A 16,858-nucleotide genomic window follows, 5' to 3' on the forward strand; every position below is an offset into this window, starting at 1 on the left:
TGTTATTGGAAGCGCTGTACTTTCCATGCAGTTTCAGACAAAGGGCAACGCTTCCCGCCGCCCCGAACCCTCCTCAGGACTGCGCTTCTTGGAAGAAACAGCCATCCCTTCCACACTCTGTGCTGCATCGTTCCCGAACCGAGGGATTGAGGATCGCTTTATTAATTGCTTCACTGGTGGGGCTGTCACTATCAGTCCAACTACCCTTCAGTAGGTACGTGCGTGGGTAATTCGGAAATTACCACATTGCCAATGAAAATTAAGGGGTGGAGAAGAGGTGATTATTCCATTATAGAGACTGTTGCTGAGATCTAATGTGGGTCAACGCAAATACGGTGCTGTTTTTCTTATGTCAAACGGATGTCGTAGTTCTAAGGATAATTAGTATATTGATAGCTGGTTTGTTTGTGTTTTCTTTTGAGGAAATGCCTTTGAACTTCAACATGTTTTCGCGAATTTAGTAGAAATAGAGTGCAACCTATTATTGCTTTTTGTGTTGTTACTGAATGAATGTCGGAATTTTTAGTGCATTCGCAGGTATTAGATAAAGGTTAGGAGGCGATGGTACTCGCTGCTATTTAGATGAATGAGAGGAGAGTTTATCCGCTTGCTTACATAAATGAGTGAAGCAGTTGCTGGTAATATGTAACATGACGGGACATCTCGTAAGAGGATCTCAAACAGGTGAAGATAGACGAGATTATTTTTACGAGGTGGAACAGTGTGTCTTTTGAATTCTGTTCCTCAAAGGAAAGAAAAAAAGAAGCAGTGTTTTTTCGATGTGTTTACTTCCGCAGAACATAGTTTCTTGACAGACAAGGGAGTGTGGTGTTGCAGACGGTCGCAGGGATGTGTCACTGAGATCACAGTCCAGCTGTGATCATAGAGAATGGTGGGACAGGACTGAGAGGGCGAATGTCCTGTTACTAATTCAACATACCAGCAGCACACTCTGACAAATAAGAGACCAAGTGAATTTAATGTTTGGTGTTTTTCCATCGATCTCAGACAAGGAACAGTAGATGTATCTTTAAAATAAGTGCAATGCCTTATTTGGCCAGCGGGAAATGGTCATAATTTCATACGATTCTACTGAGACATGGTAAGTGAGTAATAAACTGAAGGGGAAGGGCGTTCTTACTCGCTGTTGACTGTGTCCGGTTGCTATCTCTGGGAGATGTTTATCTCGGCACAGTTGCTCTCCAATCGGCCCATTACTGTAATGGGCCAACTGTGGACAACTGTTAAAAATGGCTCTTTCTAAACAGGCTGACCTTCAAGTCATATCCAGGCAGCCGGGGCACACTACAGCAGCACAGGAGCGCCGCAGGGAACCGTACTCTCTCCGGTCCTGTTCACCCTGTACACATCAGACTTCCAATATAACTCGGAGTCCTGCCATGTGCAGAAGTTCGCTGACGACACGGCCATAGTGGGGTGTGTCAGGGATGGACAGGAGGAGGAGTATAGGAAACTGATACAGGACTTTGTGATATGGTAACTATCTGCGTCTCAATATCACCAAGACCAAGGAGATGGTGGTGGACTTTAGGAGATCTAGGCCTCATATGGAGCCAGTGATCATTAATGGAGAATGTGTGGAGCAGGTTAAGACCTACAAGTATCTGGGAGTACAGTTAGATGAGAAGCTAGACTGGACTGCCAACACAGATGCCTTGTGCAGGAAGGCACAGAGTCGACTGTACTTCCTTAGAAGGTTGGCGTCATTCAATGTCTGTAGTGAGATGCTGAAGATGTTCTATAGATCAGTTGTGGAGAGCGCCCTCTTCTTTGTGGTGGCGTGTTGGGGAGGAAGCATTAAGAAGAGGGATGCCTCACGTCTTAATAAGCTGGTAAGGAAGGCGGGCTCTGTCGTGGGCAAAGTACTGGAGAGTTTAACATCGGTAGCTGAGCGAAGGGCGCTGAGTAGGCTACGGTCAATTATGGAAAACCCTGAACATCCTCTACATAGCACCATCCAGAGACAGAGAAGCAGTTTCAGCGACAGGTTACTATCGATGCAATGCTCCTCAGACAGGATGAAGAGGTCAATACTCCCCAATGCCATTAGGCTTTACAATTCAACCGCCAGGACTTAAGAACTTTTTAAAAGCTATTATTAATGCTTTTTGAGATAGTGATTTAGATGCATATCATATTTTTACTGAGTTAAGTATTGTATGTAATTAGTTTTGCTACAACAAGTGTATGGGACATTGGAAAAAAGGTTGAATTTCCCCATGGGGATGAATAAAGTATCTATCTATCTATCTATCTATCTATCTATCTATCTATCTATCTATCTATCTATCTATCTATCTATCTATCTATCTATCTATCTATCTATCTATCTATCTATCTATCTATCTATCTATCTATCTATCTATCTATCTATCTATCTATCTACAGAATGCCCAGTGTTCAAAAGAAAACGAAAAATAAATTACCCCAAATGCATAACATTTTACAAGAGTTGACAACGCCCTTCCGTCTCCTCTCTGTCTGCAATAAACCCACAATGATCTTTGTCCTGAGCTGTCGCTGGAGTTTATAATCTGACAATAAATTGGTCCCAAGGTGAACAATAAATTAAAGTGACGACACCAACAGAATGGAACCAGGATGCAGGCTGTGCTCCCCCCCAAGCAGCAGATCAGATTTTCGAGAGAAAGGTAATATTTGCATCGTGCCCTGAGTCGTACTTTTGGCTCGAACCACATGTTAGAAAGGCTCATTCAAGCATAAAGAGTCTTTGCATTTTTCACTACAAGCGTTGTGGAACAAGGTGTGGCATTAAATGTTGAATAGACTGAGGTTCAGGTTTATGAGCATGTTATCAACTGAACATTGCTCAGGGTGTGTTCACTTACAGTTAGGGACATAAAATTCAGATACTCGGATTCGCTGAAACCAGACTCAGGAGTCCAGCACCAGGTAAGAACAGGGACTATGTTATGGTGTTTTAATGAGCCCACTTGTCTCGGCAGAATTTCTAGTATTGCTACCATATCAGAATTGTCTTTAGAATCGCCTGGCTTTACAGATCTGTGTGCTTTATTATTTTCATTACGCATTTTTTAAAGAAAAGACGAGTTAGATCTGGCAGTGATATTTATATTAACAAATATTATTGTAATTCTCACTGGCCGTAGCTAAAAATATCAAATTCTACCCTCATTGGACACTTTCCTATGTACCTCCTGTACCTAATAATATGGCCAATGAGTGCATGTCCGGGTGCTGTTACATGTCCGCTTCCATGCTGACCACTGTGCTACCGTCCACTGCAATGCTGATCACTGTGCTACCGTCCACGGCAATGCTGATCACTGTGCTACCGTCCACTGCAATGCTGACCACTGTGCTACCGTCCACTGCAATGCTGATCACTGTGCTACCGTCCACGGCAATGCTGATCACTGTGCTACCGTCCACTGCAATGCTGACCACTGTGCTACCATCCACTGCAATGCTGATCACTGTGCTACCGTCCACTGCAATGCTGATCACTGTGCTACCGTCCACTGCAATGCTGACCACTGTGCTACCGTCCACTGCAATGCTGATCACTGCGCTACCGGCCCGCCACATTCATCAACCTCAGATTGTTGTCTCTGAGTTAGCAGAATTCGAGTTAACATGATTTTGTCCTCGGCTACTGGATGAATGGGGGCATTTGACTGTATTCGCTGGTATCAGATGAAGACGGGGAGAGGATGGTATTCTTGGTTGTTTAGATGAAGAAGAGGAGATTTTATCCGCTAGTGTTTAGAGTAATGAATTGAGCCCTTGCTGGGGACAGTGAACATTACCCAGAGTCTACAGAGGAGGAGCAGGTTAAGACCTACAAGTATCTGGGAGTACAGTTAGACGAGAAGCTAGACTGGACTGCCAACACAGATGCCTTGTGCAGGAAGGCACAGAGTCGACTGTACTTCCTTAGAAGGTTGGCGTCATTCAATGTCTGCGGTGAGATGCTGAAGATGTTCTATAGGTCAGTTGTTGAGAGCGCCCTCTTCTTTGTGGTGGCGTGTTGGGGAGGAAGCATTAAGAAGAAGGACGCCTCATGTCTTAATAAGCTGGTAAGGAAGGCGGGCTCTGTCGTGGGCAAAGTACTGGAGAGTTTAACAACGGTAGCTGAGCGAAGGGCGCTGAGTAGGCTACGGTCAATTATGGAAAACCCTGAACATCCTCTACATAGCACCATCCAGAGACAGAGAAGCAGTTTCAGCGACAGGTTACTATCGATGCAATGCTCTTCAGACAGGATGAAGAGGTCAATACTCCCCAATGCCATTAGGCTTTACAATTCAACTGCCAGGACTTAAGAACTTTTTTTAAAGCTATTATTAATGCTTTTTGAGTTAGTGATTTAGATGCATATCATATTATTACTGAGTTAAGTATGTATGTAATTAGTTTTTGCTACGACAAGTGTATGGGACATTGGAAAAAAAATGTTGAATTTCCCCATGGGGATGAATAAAGTATCTATCTATCTATCTATCTATCTATCTATCTATCTATCTATCTATCTGTGTAACACTTACCCAACAGGCTGGTATATGTCTAGGGGAAAAGGAGTTCCAGCCACTCACCAACTCCACCTCCCGTACACGCAGCTGCTGTGAGAATCAAGTTTATGCTGCGCGCACACACACAGTATCAAACTCACACCAGATACCGTTATGAAATACACTTTAAAGATTTTACTAAAACTTTGCAATAAGTACTATGCAATACAATATATGTGAAGGAAAAGAAAATAAAGCAAAAGGCGCCAACTTATCAAAGTTCAGTCAGTTTAGTGCGCATCGTTGGAGCTCAACCATTGAACCATCCGACCCCTCGTCATTTTCCTCCGACCTCCACGTCCTCGCACCTGGGACCACCCCCGGTGGTCGACCGAGCAGTGCAGCGCACGTCCACCTTCCTCGGCGTCTTCTTCCCGACTCCCCTGAGAAGACTGCAAAACCCCCGCACCCAGACCCACAAGACAAAATAATATTCCCCATTGGTCAACAAATGAATACAATCCCGATATCAGCAAGTCTAAAGCTAAACAACTGTGAGAGAAAGCACTTAATACAAAGAAGCATTCCTACTCTTAACAAAACAAAGAAGTCATTTTGATTAACATACATTGTACACAGGTTTGCTGCTCTAGAACATAGAACATAGAATATAGAATAGTACAGCACATTACAGGCCCTTCGAAAAACCCTGCCTCCCATATACCCCACCCCCTCTTTACATTCCTCCATATACCTGTCTAATAGTCTCTTAAATTTCACTAGTGTATCTGCCTCCACCACTGACTCAGGCAGTGCATTCCACGCACCAACCACTCTCCGAGTGAAAAACCTTCCTCTAATATCCCCTTTGCACTTCCCTCCCCTTACCTTAAAGCCAAGTCCTCTTGTACTGAGCAGTGGTGCCCTGGGGAAGAGGCACTGGCTATCCACTCTATCTATTCCGCTTAATATCTTGTACACCTTTATCATGTCTCCTCTCATCCTCTTTCTCTCCAAAGAGTAAAGCCCTAGCTCCCTTAATCTCTGATCATAATCCGTACTCTTAACCAGGCAGCATGGTAAATCTCCTTTTAAATCTGCTCTGTACCCTTTCCAATGCTTCCACATCCTTTCTGTAGTGAGGCAACCAGAACTGGACACAATACTCCAACTGTGGCCTAATCAGAGTTTTATAGAGCTGCGTCATTACATCGCGACTCTTAAACTCCATCCCTCGATTAATGAAACCTAACACCCCATATGCTTTCTTATCTACACTATCTACCTGTGAGGCAACTTTCAGGGATCTGTCGACATGTGCCCCCAGATCCCTCTGCTCCTCCACACTACCAAGTATCCTGCCATTTACTTTTTACTCTGCCTTGGAGTTTGTCCTTCCAAAGTGTACCACCTCACACTTCTCCGGGTTGAACTCCATCTGCCACTTCTCTGCCCATTCTGCATCCTATCAATGTCTCTCTGCAAACTTCGACAATCCTCTACACTATCTACAACACCACCAACCTTTGTGTCATCTGCAAACTTGACAACCCACCCTTCTACCCCTACATCCAGGTCGTTAATAAAAATCATGAAAATTAGAGGTCTCAGTACAGATCTTTGTGGGACACCATTAGCCCCAACCATCCAATCCGAATGTACTCCCTTACCACGACCCTCTGCCTTCTGCTGGCAAGCCAATTCTGAATCCACCTGGCCAAACTTCCCTGGATGCCATTCAATCTGACTTTCTGAATAGGCCTACCATGTGTAACCTTGTCAAATGCCTTACTAAAATCCATGTAGATTACATCCATTGCACTACCCTCATCTATATGCCTGGTCACCTCCTCAAAGAAGTCTATCAGGCTTATTAGACACGATCTGCCCTTCACAAAGCCGTGCTGTCTGTCCCTGATCAGACCATGATTCTCTAAATGCCCATAGATTTTATCTCTCAGAATCTTTTCCAACAGCTTTCCCACCACAGACATAAGGCTCACAGGTCTATAATTACCCGGACTAGCCCTTCTAACTTTTCTTTTTAACAAGGGAACAACATTCGCCACCTTCCAATCCTCCTGTACCATTCCTGTGGACAACGATGACATAAAGATCCTAGCCAGAGGTTCAGCAATCTCTTCCCTCGCCTCATGGAGCAGCCTGGGGAATATTCCGTCAGGCCCCGGGGACTTAAACTTCCTAATGTATTTTAACATCTCCAACACCTCCTCTCCCTTAATATCAACATGCTCCAGAACATAAACCTCACTCATATTGTCCTCACTGTCATCAAGTTCCCTCTCATTGGTGAATACCGAAGAGAAGTATTCATTGAGGACCTCGCTCACTTCCACAGCCTCCAGGCACATCTTCTCATCTTTATCTCTAATCGGTCCTACCTTCACTCCTGTCACCCTTTTGTTCTTCACATAATTTGAAGAATACCTTGGAGTTTTCCTTTACCCTACTCGCCAGGACCTTCTTATGTCCCCCTTCTTGCTCTTCTCAGCCCCTTCTTAAGCTCCTTTCTTGCTACCCTATATTCCGCAATAGACCCATCTGATCCTTGCTTCCTAAACCTCATGTATGCTGCCATCTTCCACCTGACTAGATTTTCCACCTCACTTGTCACCCATGGTTTCTTCACCCTACCATTCTTTATCTTCCTCAGCGGGACAAATTTATCCCTAACATCCTGCAAGAGATCCTTAAAATTCGACCACATGTCCTTAGTACATTTCCCTGCAAAAACATCATCCCAATTCACACCCGCAAGTTCTAGCCTTATAGCCTCATAATTTGCCCTTCCCCAATTAAAAATGTTCTTGTCCTCTCTGATTTATCCTTTTCCATGATAATGCAAAAGGCCAGGGAGCGGTGATCACTGCCCCCAGATGCTCACCCACTGACAGATCAGTGACCTGACCCGGTTCGTTACCTAATACAAGATCTAGTATGACATTTCCCCTATTCGGCCTGTCAACATACTGTGACAGGAATCCATCCTGGACACACTTAACAAACTCCGCCCAATCTAAACCCTTGGAACTAATCAGGTGCCAATCAATATTAGGGAAGTTAAAGTCACCCATAATAACAACCCTGTTATTTTTGCACCTTTTCCAAAATCTGCCTCCCATTCTGCTCTTCGGTATCTCTGCTCCTACAAGGGGGCCTGTAGAATACCCCCACGAGAGTAACTGCTCCCTTCCTGTTCTTGACTTCTGCCTTCCACCTTCCTGACTAGGGCAGCTGAAACAGTTGAAGATAGATGAGGTTATATTTATCAGGTGGAACTAGTGTGCCTTAGGAATTCTCTTTCTCAAAGGAAAAGAGAAGCAGAGCTTTTTATCAATGTGGTTGATTCCGCAGAACACATCCTCTCAGGGAAGGGAGTGAACTGTTGCAGGCAGTCGCAGGGTTGTGCCCTGAGATCTCAGCCCAGCTGTGATCATAAAGAATAACTGAGCAGGACTGAGGTAGCAATTTCCTTGCTACTAATTCCGCGTGCCAGCAACACACTCTGAAAACCAAAGATCCAGTGAATTTAATATTTGGTGATTTTTTTTCCATCTTTCTCTGACAAGAAAGGGTACATGTATTTATAAAATAAATGCGATGCCAGGAAAATTCAGCAGGAATTTCGCATCACGGGGCTTCATTACGGCCGATCATCTTGTTCTCCACAGTCAGTGTTACTGACAACGCCTGAGCTGGGTAATGTCAAAATGACGGTGGAGTAATATAGAGCGACCACATGTAAGGACATGAGTTGTAAAGCACGAGAATGTTATTATGCACACAGATTAATTGCGATTAACAAATATGGACAGTAGTATGATTGAACAAAATGAACAGAGCACCTTCACCGGGACGCTCTTTAGTATAAAAGGTAAAGGTAATGAACTGCACACAAAAATGAATTCGCTTCGCCAGGGGAATATGTTGAGGGGTGATACAGGTCACGAGCTTAGTATTACAGTATTCAGCAGCAATTACTTACAAGATCTAAATATTTTTGGTTGTTTTTTTTAATTGCAGAAACACAAGGTTAGCACGTTGATAGATCGTTAAAGCTTTTCCTAGGTTAAAGCGTGAAATATATCATTGGTGGAAACACAAATCATCATTTCATTCTCCCGTTGTTATGAAAGTTGAACATTACAAACATTATCTCCAGCACAAACTTATCCAGCATGGAAACTGAATAATTATCCCGAACCTCGTTTTCGGAAAGTGGGTCATATTTATGGAAATACTGCACAATATTTCTAAATTTGAAGAAATCAATCAAGAAACGGGGGTTGTATTTGACTTCTACCGATCCTGATGTCAAGATTAGCGTGGCTGCAATTTGAATGTGTAAATTCCTGGTTTGGTAAACTAACAAACCGAGTGCAAAAGGAAAGCTGAACTCAGATACTCAACGTTCACAATCCCATCTGCAACTTTTCATTTGTTCCTGGAGGCCAATTTCGTTACAGTTATCCCTGTCCCTGGCTCTTCAATGGATCATTAGAAAATAAACAAGTTATGCATTAAAATGTAATCAAACTGAGGCATGATATCACAACAGTTCACAGGACACATTGATTTTTTTTGTTATGAAGGGCAGATGGAAAGTCCGGTGAAGGAATAATCACTGTTACCAAACACAGATTTAATAAAGGCGAGAAAACGAAGCAAATTGTTCCATCAAAGCAAACTGCACAGAAATTAATCCACTGGCAAGACTGTACAAACCTTCTAGCATCGCTCCTGAATGATCCAGTCCTATGCTTAGCATTGTGACAACCTGCCAATGGTCACGCAGTGTTGGAAAGAAAGGAAACTGTGAGAATCAGGTGTGATTGAGAAATCTGTAGAATTCAGAAATGAGAGGAATAGAAGTCTGATGGTGAGCACGAGTGTTTCAACTCTTGCTGCTGCAACAGATACCCATTGATCATCATAGCGCCACTAGTGGTAGGAGGATCAAAGCAGTGTGTCCTGTCTGCTCAGATTCTCCAACCTGCATTGACGTTCCATCGATCCACGATTCGGTATGACATCCCACTCCGGGTCTATACCATAGGACTGATTCGTGAAAAGCGATTGCCTGGAATAGCGTGAGCAGATCAACCGGTAATCCGACCACGGGGTATGATCCATGGATTGTATGATTGGGGGTGTGGATGTCTGGAGATGGAGCAGGCCATATCGTGATTTCATTGGATAGGACCATGCTATTTGTCAGTGTGTGGCAAAGTGTGGCATAAGGTTCTATCTTATGTCGTAATTGATGTCTGACTCGTCTGTTAAATTTAGTTGTTACAGAGAACCGGAGGCTGCCCACACCTGTCTTCAAAATGGCTGAAGCAGCAGGAATGGGAGGAGTTCCAGAGGCATCAACATCAGGGAAGCACAAGGGTACGTAGTCATCCCGTTATTGACACAAATTGGACAATCTTATATTTGGTACCAGCACTTTATTTCTCAACTGCCCACACCTGTTCAAATCAATCCGCAAAATCTCTTCAACTATCACGGCTGCATCCTGATTTGTCTCCTAGACAAAGTTGGAAATGTCACATTTAAATCCATCGTGAACATTGCTATTCTGAATAGCTCGGATACTGGCACTAATTCCAGTGGCACCCGCAGGTCATTCCCCGCCATTTATAGACAATAGGTGCAGAAGTAGACCATTCGGCCCTTTGAGCCTGCACCGCCATTCTGAGATCATGGCTGATCATCTACTATCAATACCCAGTTCCTGCCTTGTCCCCATATCGCTTGATTCCCCTATTCATAAGATACCTATCTAGCTCCTTCTCGAAAGCATCCAGAGAATTGGCCTCCACTGCCTTCTGAGGCAGTGCATTCCACACCCCCACAACTCTCTGGGAGAAGAAGTATTTCCTTAACTCTGTCCTAAATTACCTACCCCTTATTCTTAAAACATGCCCTCTGGTACTGGACTCTCCCAGCATCTGGAACATATTTCCTGCCTTTATCTTGTCCAATCCCTTAATAATCTTATATGTTGCAATCAGATCCCCTCTCAATCTCCTTAATTCCAGCGTGTACAAGCCCAGTCTCTCTAACCTCTCTGCGTAAGACAGTCTGGACGTCCCAGGAATTAACCTTGTGAATCTAAGCTGCACTTCCTCTACAGCCAGGATGTCCTTCCTTAACCTTGGAGACCAAAACTGTACACAATACTCCGGGTGTGGTCTCACCAGGGCCCTGTACAAATGCAAAAGGATTTCCTTGCTCTTGTACTCAATTCCCTTTGTAATAAAGGCCAACATTCCATTAGCCTTCTTCACTGCCTGCTGCACTTGCTCATTCACCTTCAGTGACTGATGAACAAGGACTCCGAGATCTCTTTGTATTTCTCCCTTACCTAATTCTACACCATTCGGATAATAATCTGCCTTCCTGTTCTTACTCCCAAAGTGGATAACCTCACACTTATTCACATTAAACGTCATCTGCCAAGTATCTTCCCACTCACCCAGCCTATCCAAGATAAAACAATTCCTTTATGCCTCATGTTAACCAATCAATTTCGTATCAGTAGAATTAATTTATCCGAACCCTCTGCTGCTTTAAGTTTGCTGACAAATCCAATGTGGAATGTTACTGAAAATCGAAATGCTCTACCTTCTTTGGTCTCGCCTTACCTATTCTGCTAGCTGCGTCCTCAAGAACATTCCAGCGGGTTAAGTCAGCTTAATTTATAACTATATAACCATAGAGCACTACAGCACAGAAAACAGTCTATTCGGCCCTTCTAGTCTGTGCCGAAGCTTTATTCCTCTAGTCCTATTGACCTGCACCCAGTCCTTAACCATCCAGACCTCTCCCATCCATGTATCTATCTAATAATTTATTCTTAAAACCTAAGAGTGAGCCTGTATTTACCACGTCAGATGGCAGCTCCTGCACACACCCACCACTCTCTGAGTGAAGAAGTTCTCCCTAATGTTCCCCATAAACCTTTCTGCTTTCACCCTAAAGCCATGTCCTCTCGTATTTATCTCTCCTAATCCAGGTGGAAAGAGCCTACTGGCAATTACTCTGTCTCTACCCCTCAGAGTTTTGTAAACCTCGATCTCTCTTTGGCATGCCCCATTGTCCTGTGGAATTTCTCTTCCCCAACCCCCTTCCTCCTGTGAGATTTCTCTTCCTAATCCCACATGCTCCTATGGAAACTCTCTTCCACATCCCTCCTCCTCCTGACTGATCTCTCAACCTCTTCCCCCTTCATCCTGTTTAATCTCTCTCTATATCCCCCTTCCTCCTGTGGGATCTCTCTTCCCCATGCCTCATCCTGCTGTGGGATCTCTCTTCCGCACTCCCATGCCGCCTGTGGAATTTCCCTTCCCATCCCCTTCTTCCCGTAGGATCCCTTCCTCCTGTGGGTTCTCTCTTCCCCATCCCCCTTTTGCCTGTGGGAACTCTCCTCCCCATAGAATCATAAAATCATAGAACACTACAGCACAGAAAACAAGCCATTCGGTCCTTCTAGTCTGTACCAAAACCTTATTCCGCTAGTCCCATTGACCTGCACCCAGTCCATAATCCTCCAGTCCTCTCCCATCCATGTATCTATCCAATTTATTCTTAAAGCTTAAGAGTCCACATTTTCCATATCAGATGGCAGCTCGTTCCTCACTCTCACCACTCTCTGAGTGAAGAAGTTCCTCCTAATGCTCCCCCTAAACCTTTCCCCTTTCACGCTGAAGCCATGTCTTCTCATATTTATCTCTCCTAATCTATTTGGAAAGAGCCTATTCGCATTTACCCTGTCTATACCCTCATAATTTTGTAACCCTCTATCAAATCTCCCCTCATTCTTCTACGCTCCAAGGAATAAAGTCCTAACCTGTTCAATCTTTCCCTGTAGCTCAACTCCTGAAGACCCGGCAACATCCTAGTAAATCTCTGCACTCTTTCAATCTTACTGATATCCTTCCAATATTTAGGTGACCAGAATTGCACAGGATACTCCAAATTTGACCTCACAAATGTCTTATACAACCTCACCATAACATGCCAACTCCAATACACAATACTTTGATTTATGAATGCCAGCATGCCAAAAGCCTTCTTTCCAACCCTGTCTACCTGTGACGTCACTTTCAGGGAATTATGTTTCTGAACTCCCAGTCCCCTTTCTTCCTCCGCACTCCTCAGTGCCCTACCATTTACTGTGTCTGTCATACTTTGATTCCAAAATGCAACACCTCACACTTGTCTGCATTAAATTCCATCTGCCATTTTCTGGCCCATTTTCCCAGTTGGTCCAGATCACTCTGCACGCTTTGAAAGCCTTACTCGCTGCCCACAACGCCTCCAATCTTAGTGTCATCAGCAAACTTGCTGATCCAATTTACTACATTATCATCTAGATCATTGATATAGACAACAAATAACAATGATCCCAGCACAGATCCCTGAGGCACACCACTAGTCACAGGCCTCCAGTCTGAGAAACAATCATCCACTACCACTCTCTGTCTTCTTCCACACAGCCAATTTCAAATCCATTTTAAAAACTCTCCATGAATATGGACAACTCTCCGTGTCTGAACCTTCTGAACTAACCTCCCATGTGAGACCTTATCAAAGGCCTTACTAGTCCATGTTGTCCATGTAGACAACATCCACAGCCTTTCCTTCATCTAATTTCTTGGTAACCTCCTCGAAAATCTATACAAGATTCGTTAATCATGATATACACGCACAATGCCGTGCTGATTATCCTTAATCAGCCCTTGACTATCCAAATACTTGTATATCCGATCTCCCAGAATACCTTCCAATAATTTACCTACTACTGATGTCAGGCTCACCGGCTCGTAATTACCTGAAAATTGACTCCTGATGAAGGGTTTCAGCCCGAAACGTCGTCACTACCTCCTCCCATAGATGCTGTCTGGCCTGCTGAGTTCTGCCAGCATTTTGTGTTTTTATTTATTTCCAGCATCTTGCAGATTCACTCGTGTTGTAATTACCTGGTTTACTTTTGGAGCCTTTTTTAGATAGCAGATCAATATGAGCTACCCTCCAATCCTCTGTCACTCTAGCTAATCCTACCCTCTTATCCTCTGGCTAAGGACATTTAAAATATTTCTGCCAGGGCCCCTGCAATTTCTACACTAGTCTCTATCAAGTTCCAAGAAAATATCATGTCAGGCCCGGGGGATTTATCTACCTTTATTCGCTGTAAGGCACCAAGCACCTCCTCCTCTTTAATCTCTATATGCTCCATGACACTATTGCTTATTTCACTTCCTTCCATTTATGCTATGCCAGTGTCCTGAGTAAATACTGATGCAAAAAAAACTGTTTAAGATCTCCCACATTTCGTGAGTCTCTACACATAGATGACAACTCTGATCTTCTAGGCACCCAATTCTGTCCCTTACTACCCTTTTACTCTTAATATACTTATAGAAGACCTTCGGGTTTACTTTCACATTATCTGCCAAAGCAATTCTCTTCTACAATTTCTCTTCTAAATTTGATCGATCCTTTCAAAGTTCTCCTGTCACAAATTTTAAATAGTCGAGCATTACTGAAGTCAGACTAACCAGAATACTGCTCCTAATTTTCGCTCTTACTTTGACTTAGCTAATGTTAAGTATCTCAACCCATTCAAATTGTCTCGGTTTATCTCTGTTCTGTCAGGTTTCTGAGGCACCATTTGCCCGTTGAAGACAAATTTCTGAAGTAGGGAAGCGCAGGTGTAATTACTGAGCACTGAGAATTAGACCTCGCGAACGACTCAATCATAACATACCAATTTCTCTACTCAACAGAGACGAAAAACATCTACAGATTCCGGTAATCAAAGCAATGCACACAAAATGTTGCAGGAATTCAGCAGGTCAGGCAGCGGCTATGGGAAAGAGTAAAGTATCGACATTTCGGGAAGAGTCCCGGCCTATAATATTGGCTGTATACACATTTCCTTAGTTGCTGACTGCCTGCTGAAAACTTTCAGTATTTTGAGTATCTTCTCAACATTTGGATTTATAACATCCAATGTATCAAAGCTTTCTTTACAACCCTATCGTCACGTGACACTACTTTCAATTAATTAAATCATTTGGGTTGTATCTACTTTCCTAAATGCACTCTTCAGTGCCCTGACTATCGCTGTGTAATTCCTGACTTGTCCTTTCAAATTGTAACACATTAGTCAGATTCAATTTATTGTCATTTATAAACCACAAATAAAATGCAGTTAAAAAATGAGACAACGTTCTCCGGAATGATATCACGAAAAAGCACAAACCAGACACAAGAAAAACCACATAACGTTTGGTAATCCCCAATCCAGAGTCCAGAGAGGCTGCTGCGTATCGATACCGGCTTAGCACGTTCCCCAACCGACAAACCTAAAGCTACAAGACATACACAAAACCACATAGTTACATATAGTTATAGTTAACATATAGTTTCAACAGCGCAAAGCAATACCGTAATCTGATAAAGAGCAGTCCATGTACGGTTTAAAAGAAAGTCTCAAGGTTCCGACAGCCCATCATCTCACGCAGACGGTAGAAGGAAGAAAAACTCTTTGTGCCATGAAACTCCACCTTTAGGCTCCAGAGAGAGAATTGCTGCCTAATAGGTGTTCGGTAATGTCTTTAATTTTTCCATTTTCCGTCACAGGCCCGAGCTCAGTGATCACCGAGCTCCTGGCAAGCTGGGACGATTTCCAGCTGCTGCAGCTGACGGACTTCTACCGGGACAGGCTGGAGCAGGCGATGGAAGGAGGGGTGCACGGAGTGAGCCTGGCGTTAACGGCCGAGTATCAGTTCAGTGGAGAGGAACATCGGGTGAGTGGGAGAGAGAATGGGTTTAAATTTTCACACATCACAGGACTAATGGGTGTCAGGAATCTCACTCATCAGATAATAAATCATAAAAATAAATCGGAAATAAATATATATAATTCTTAAAACTGTGAATCTGAAGGAATGATTGAAAGAGTTGTAAATGCCCCCAGTGGCAGCTGAATGTTCAGAGTGAGAGGATCAGGTAACAGTTGAATGAGGTTGCAAGAAATGTGTTTAAATGGAAATATGAAAGGAACTTTTATTTTGGGAAGACTGTACAGCGTGAACCAGAGCATCATCTGTGGTTGCCACAGGATCTCGAGTGAGTTCTGTTCTGGATGGAGATGATTCCTTTACAATCTGTAACTATAAACAGTGTGGATCGGGGAATACTGCCATGTTGTAATGTGTAATCACTGAATAAATCTCCACTGGAAAAGGCAAAGGAAAGACATCAGGTTTCAGCTGGGAATCCGCTGTCATGTTGGACACTGGCGGACTGAGGAGATGAACCACATTATCTTTTCTGAAACTTCTCCGAGACTGCTCACTCTGTTATAAAAACACTCCTGACTTCTTTCCTCATCTGTGATCATTGTTTTCTGTTTTCTGTTCTGCACAGTCAAATCTGATGAGGAATTATTTATGGTTTTGGAGCCACGTCAATGAAGCGGTCACAGACCAGCCAGGATCTCATTGACTGGTGGACCAGGTTCACGGTGAATGTCCCTCCGTGTGCTCTGCACTCAGAATGTACAGTCCATGTCCAGACAGGATCAGCACCCGTCCGGGTGACTGCTCAGTGTGATCCCGTTACAGAGCACATCATTTATTTCTCAATCTCTCTGTGAATCTGTCAGTCCCCAATATGTTCACTGTTACTCTTCACAGAAAATCTCTGATCTTGCTGATAAGGGAGAGCGGGCGGACAGTTCTAAACTCATCCTGAGCCTGGTGATGGAGAAGGGCTCCCACGCCCGGAAGGTGATGTGGGAAACCTTTGTGAAAATGCGGATTGGTGTCCCAAAGTTGGACAAAATACTGAAGGAAATACAGGAACGTGGTGAGATAATATCACAAATTAATTTAATTTTGGATTTAAGTACTAGCCACTTTATAATTTTATACATTTCAATTCTTCAAATTGTTTAAATCCGAACAGGTTGTGTTCCGGTTTATCAACCCATCCCGAAGATTCCCAGAGAACTGAAAGGTACGTGAAGAAACGGCTGTTTCCAGTAAATGTTAGTAACATGTAGGGCCATATCGTTGTTGAGCTGCGGGGATTTGATCAAGTAAATGGTGGCACTGCAACACAATGCAGATTCAGACACATCAGAAGTGTTTGCTGGAGGGAGAGTTTTCACAGGACAGTATGAGGAACAGCCCAGAGAGTTGGGGAGTTTTCTGAAAGTCTTCCTGCAATGACAGGTCCTTCCACCGGGGTCAGAATGGAGTAGAGGGCGATCTGTTGTAGCGAAATTCTCGGAAATTTCTTCACTC

At 43.6% G+C, this 16,858-nt stretch overlaps 2 protein-coding genes across 6 annotated transcripts in view; one reads left to right on the forward strand and one right to left on the reverse strand.

Annotated features, from left to right (window-relative positions):
* Positions 1–16,858, reverse strand: part of LOC140722652 (uncharacterized) — a 409,759-nt gene that overhangs the window by 84,309 nt on the left and 308,592 nt on the right. The gene's annotated exons all lie outside the window — the stretch shown is intronic.
* Positions 1–16,858, forward strand: part of LOC140722629 (NACHT, LRR and PYD domains-containing protein 3-like) — a 69,695-nt gene that overhangs the window by 39,590 nt on the left and 13,247 nt on the right. For all 5 annotated transcript variants that reach the window (XM_073037330.1, XM_073037332.1, XM_073037334.1 and 2 more), the window contains 4 exons: positions 9,825–9,926; positions 15,189–15,355; positions 16,247–16,418; positions 16,518–16,568. In XM_073037330.1, the coding sequence (XP_072893431.1) occupies positions 9,825–9,926; positions 15,189–15,355; positions 16,247–16,418; positions 16,518–16,568 (492 nt within the window). The remainder of the gene's footprint in view (positions 1–9,824; positions 9,927–15,188; positions 15,356–16,246; positions 16,419–16,517; positions 16,569–16,858) is intronic.

The sequence above is a fragment of the Hemitrygon akajei genome, unplaced genomic scaffold, assembly GCF_048418815.1.
Source record: "Hemitrygon akajei unplaced genomic scaffold, sHemAka1.3 Scf000082, whole genome shotgun sequence".
In the NCBI taxonomy this organism is placed as follows: Eukaryota; Metazoa; Chordata; class Chondrichthyes; order Myliobatiformes; family Dasyatidae; genus Hemitrygon; species Hemitrygon akajei.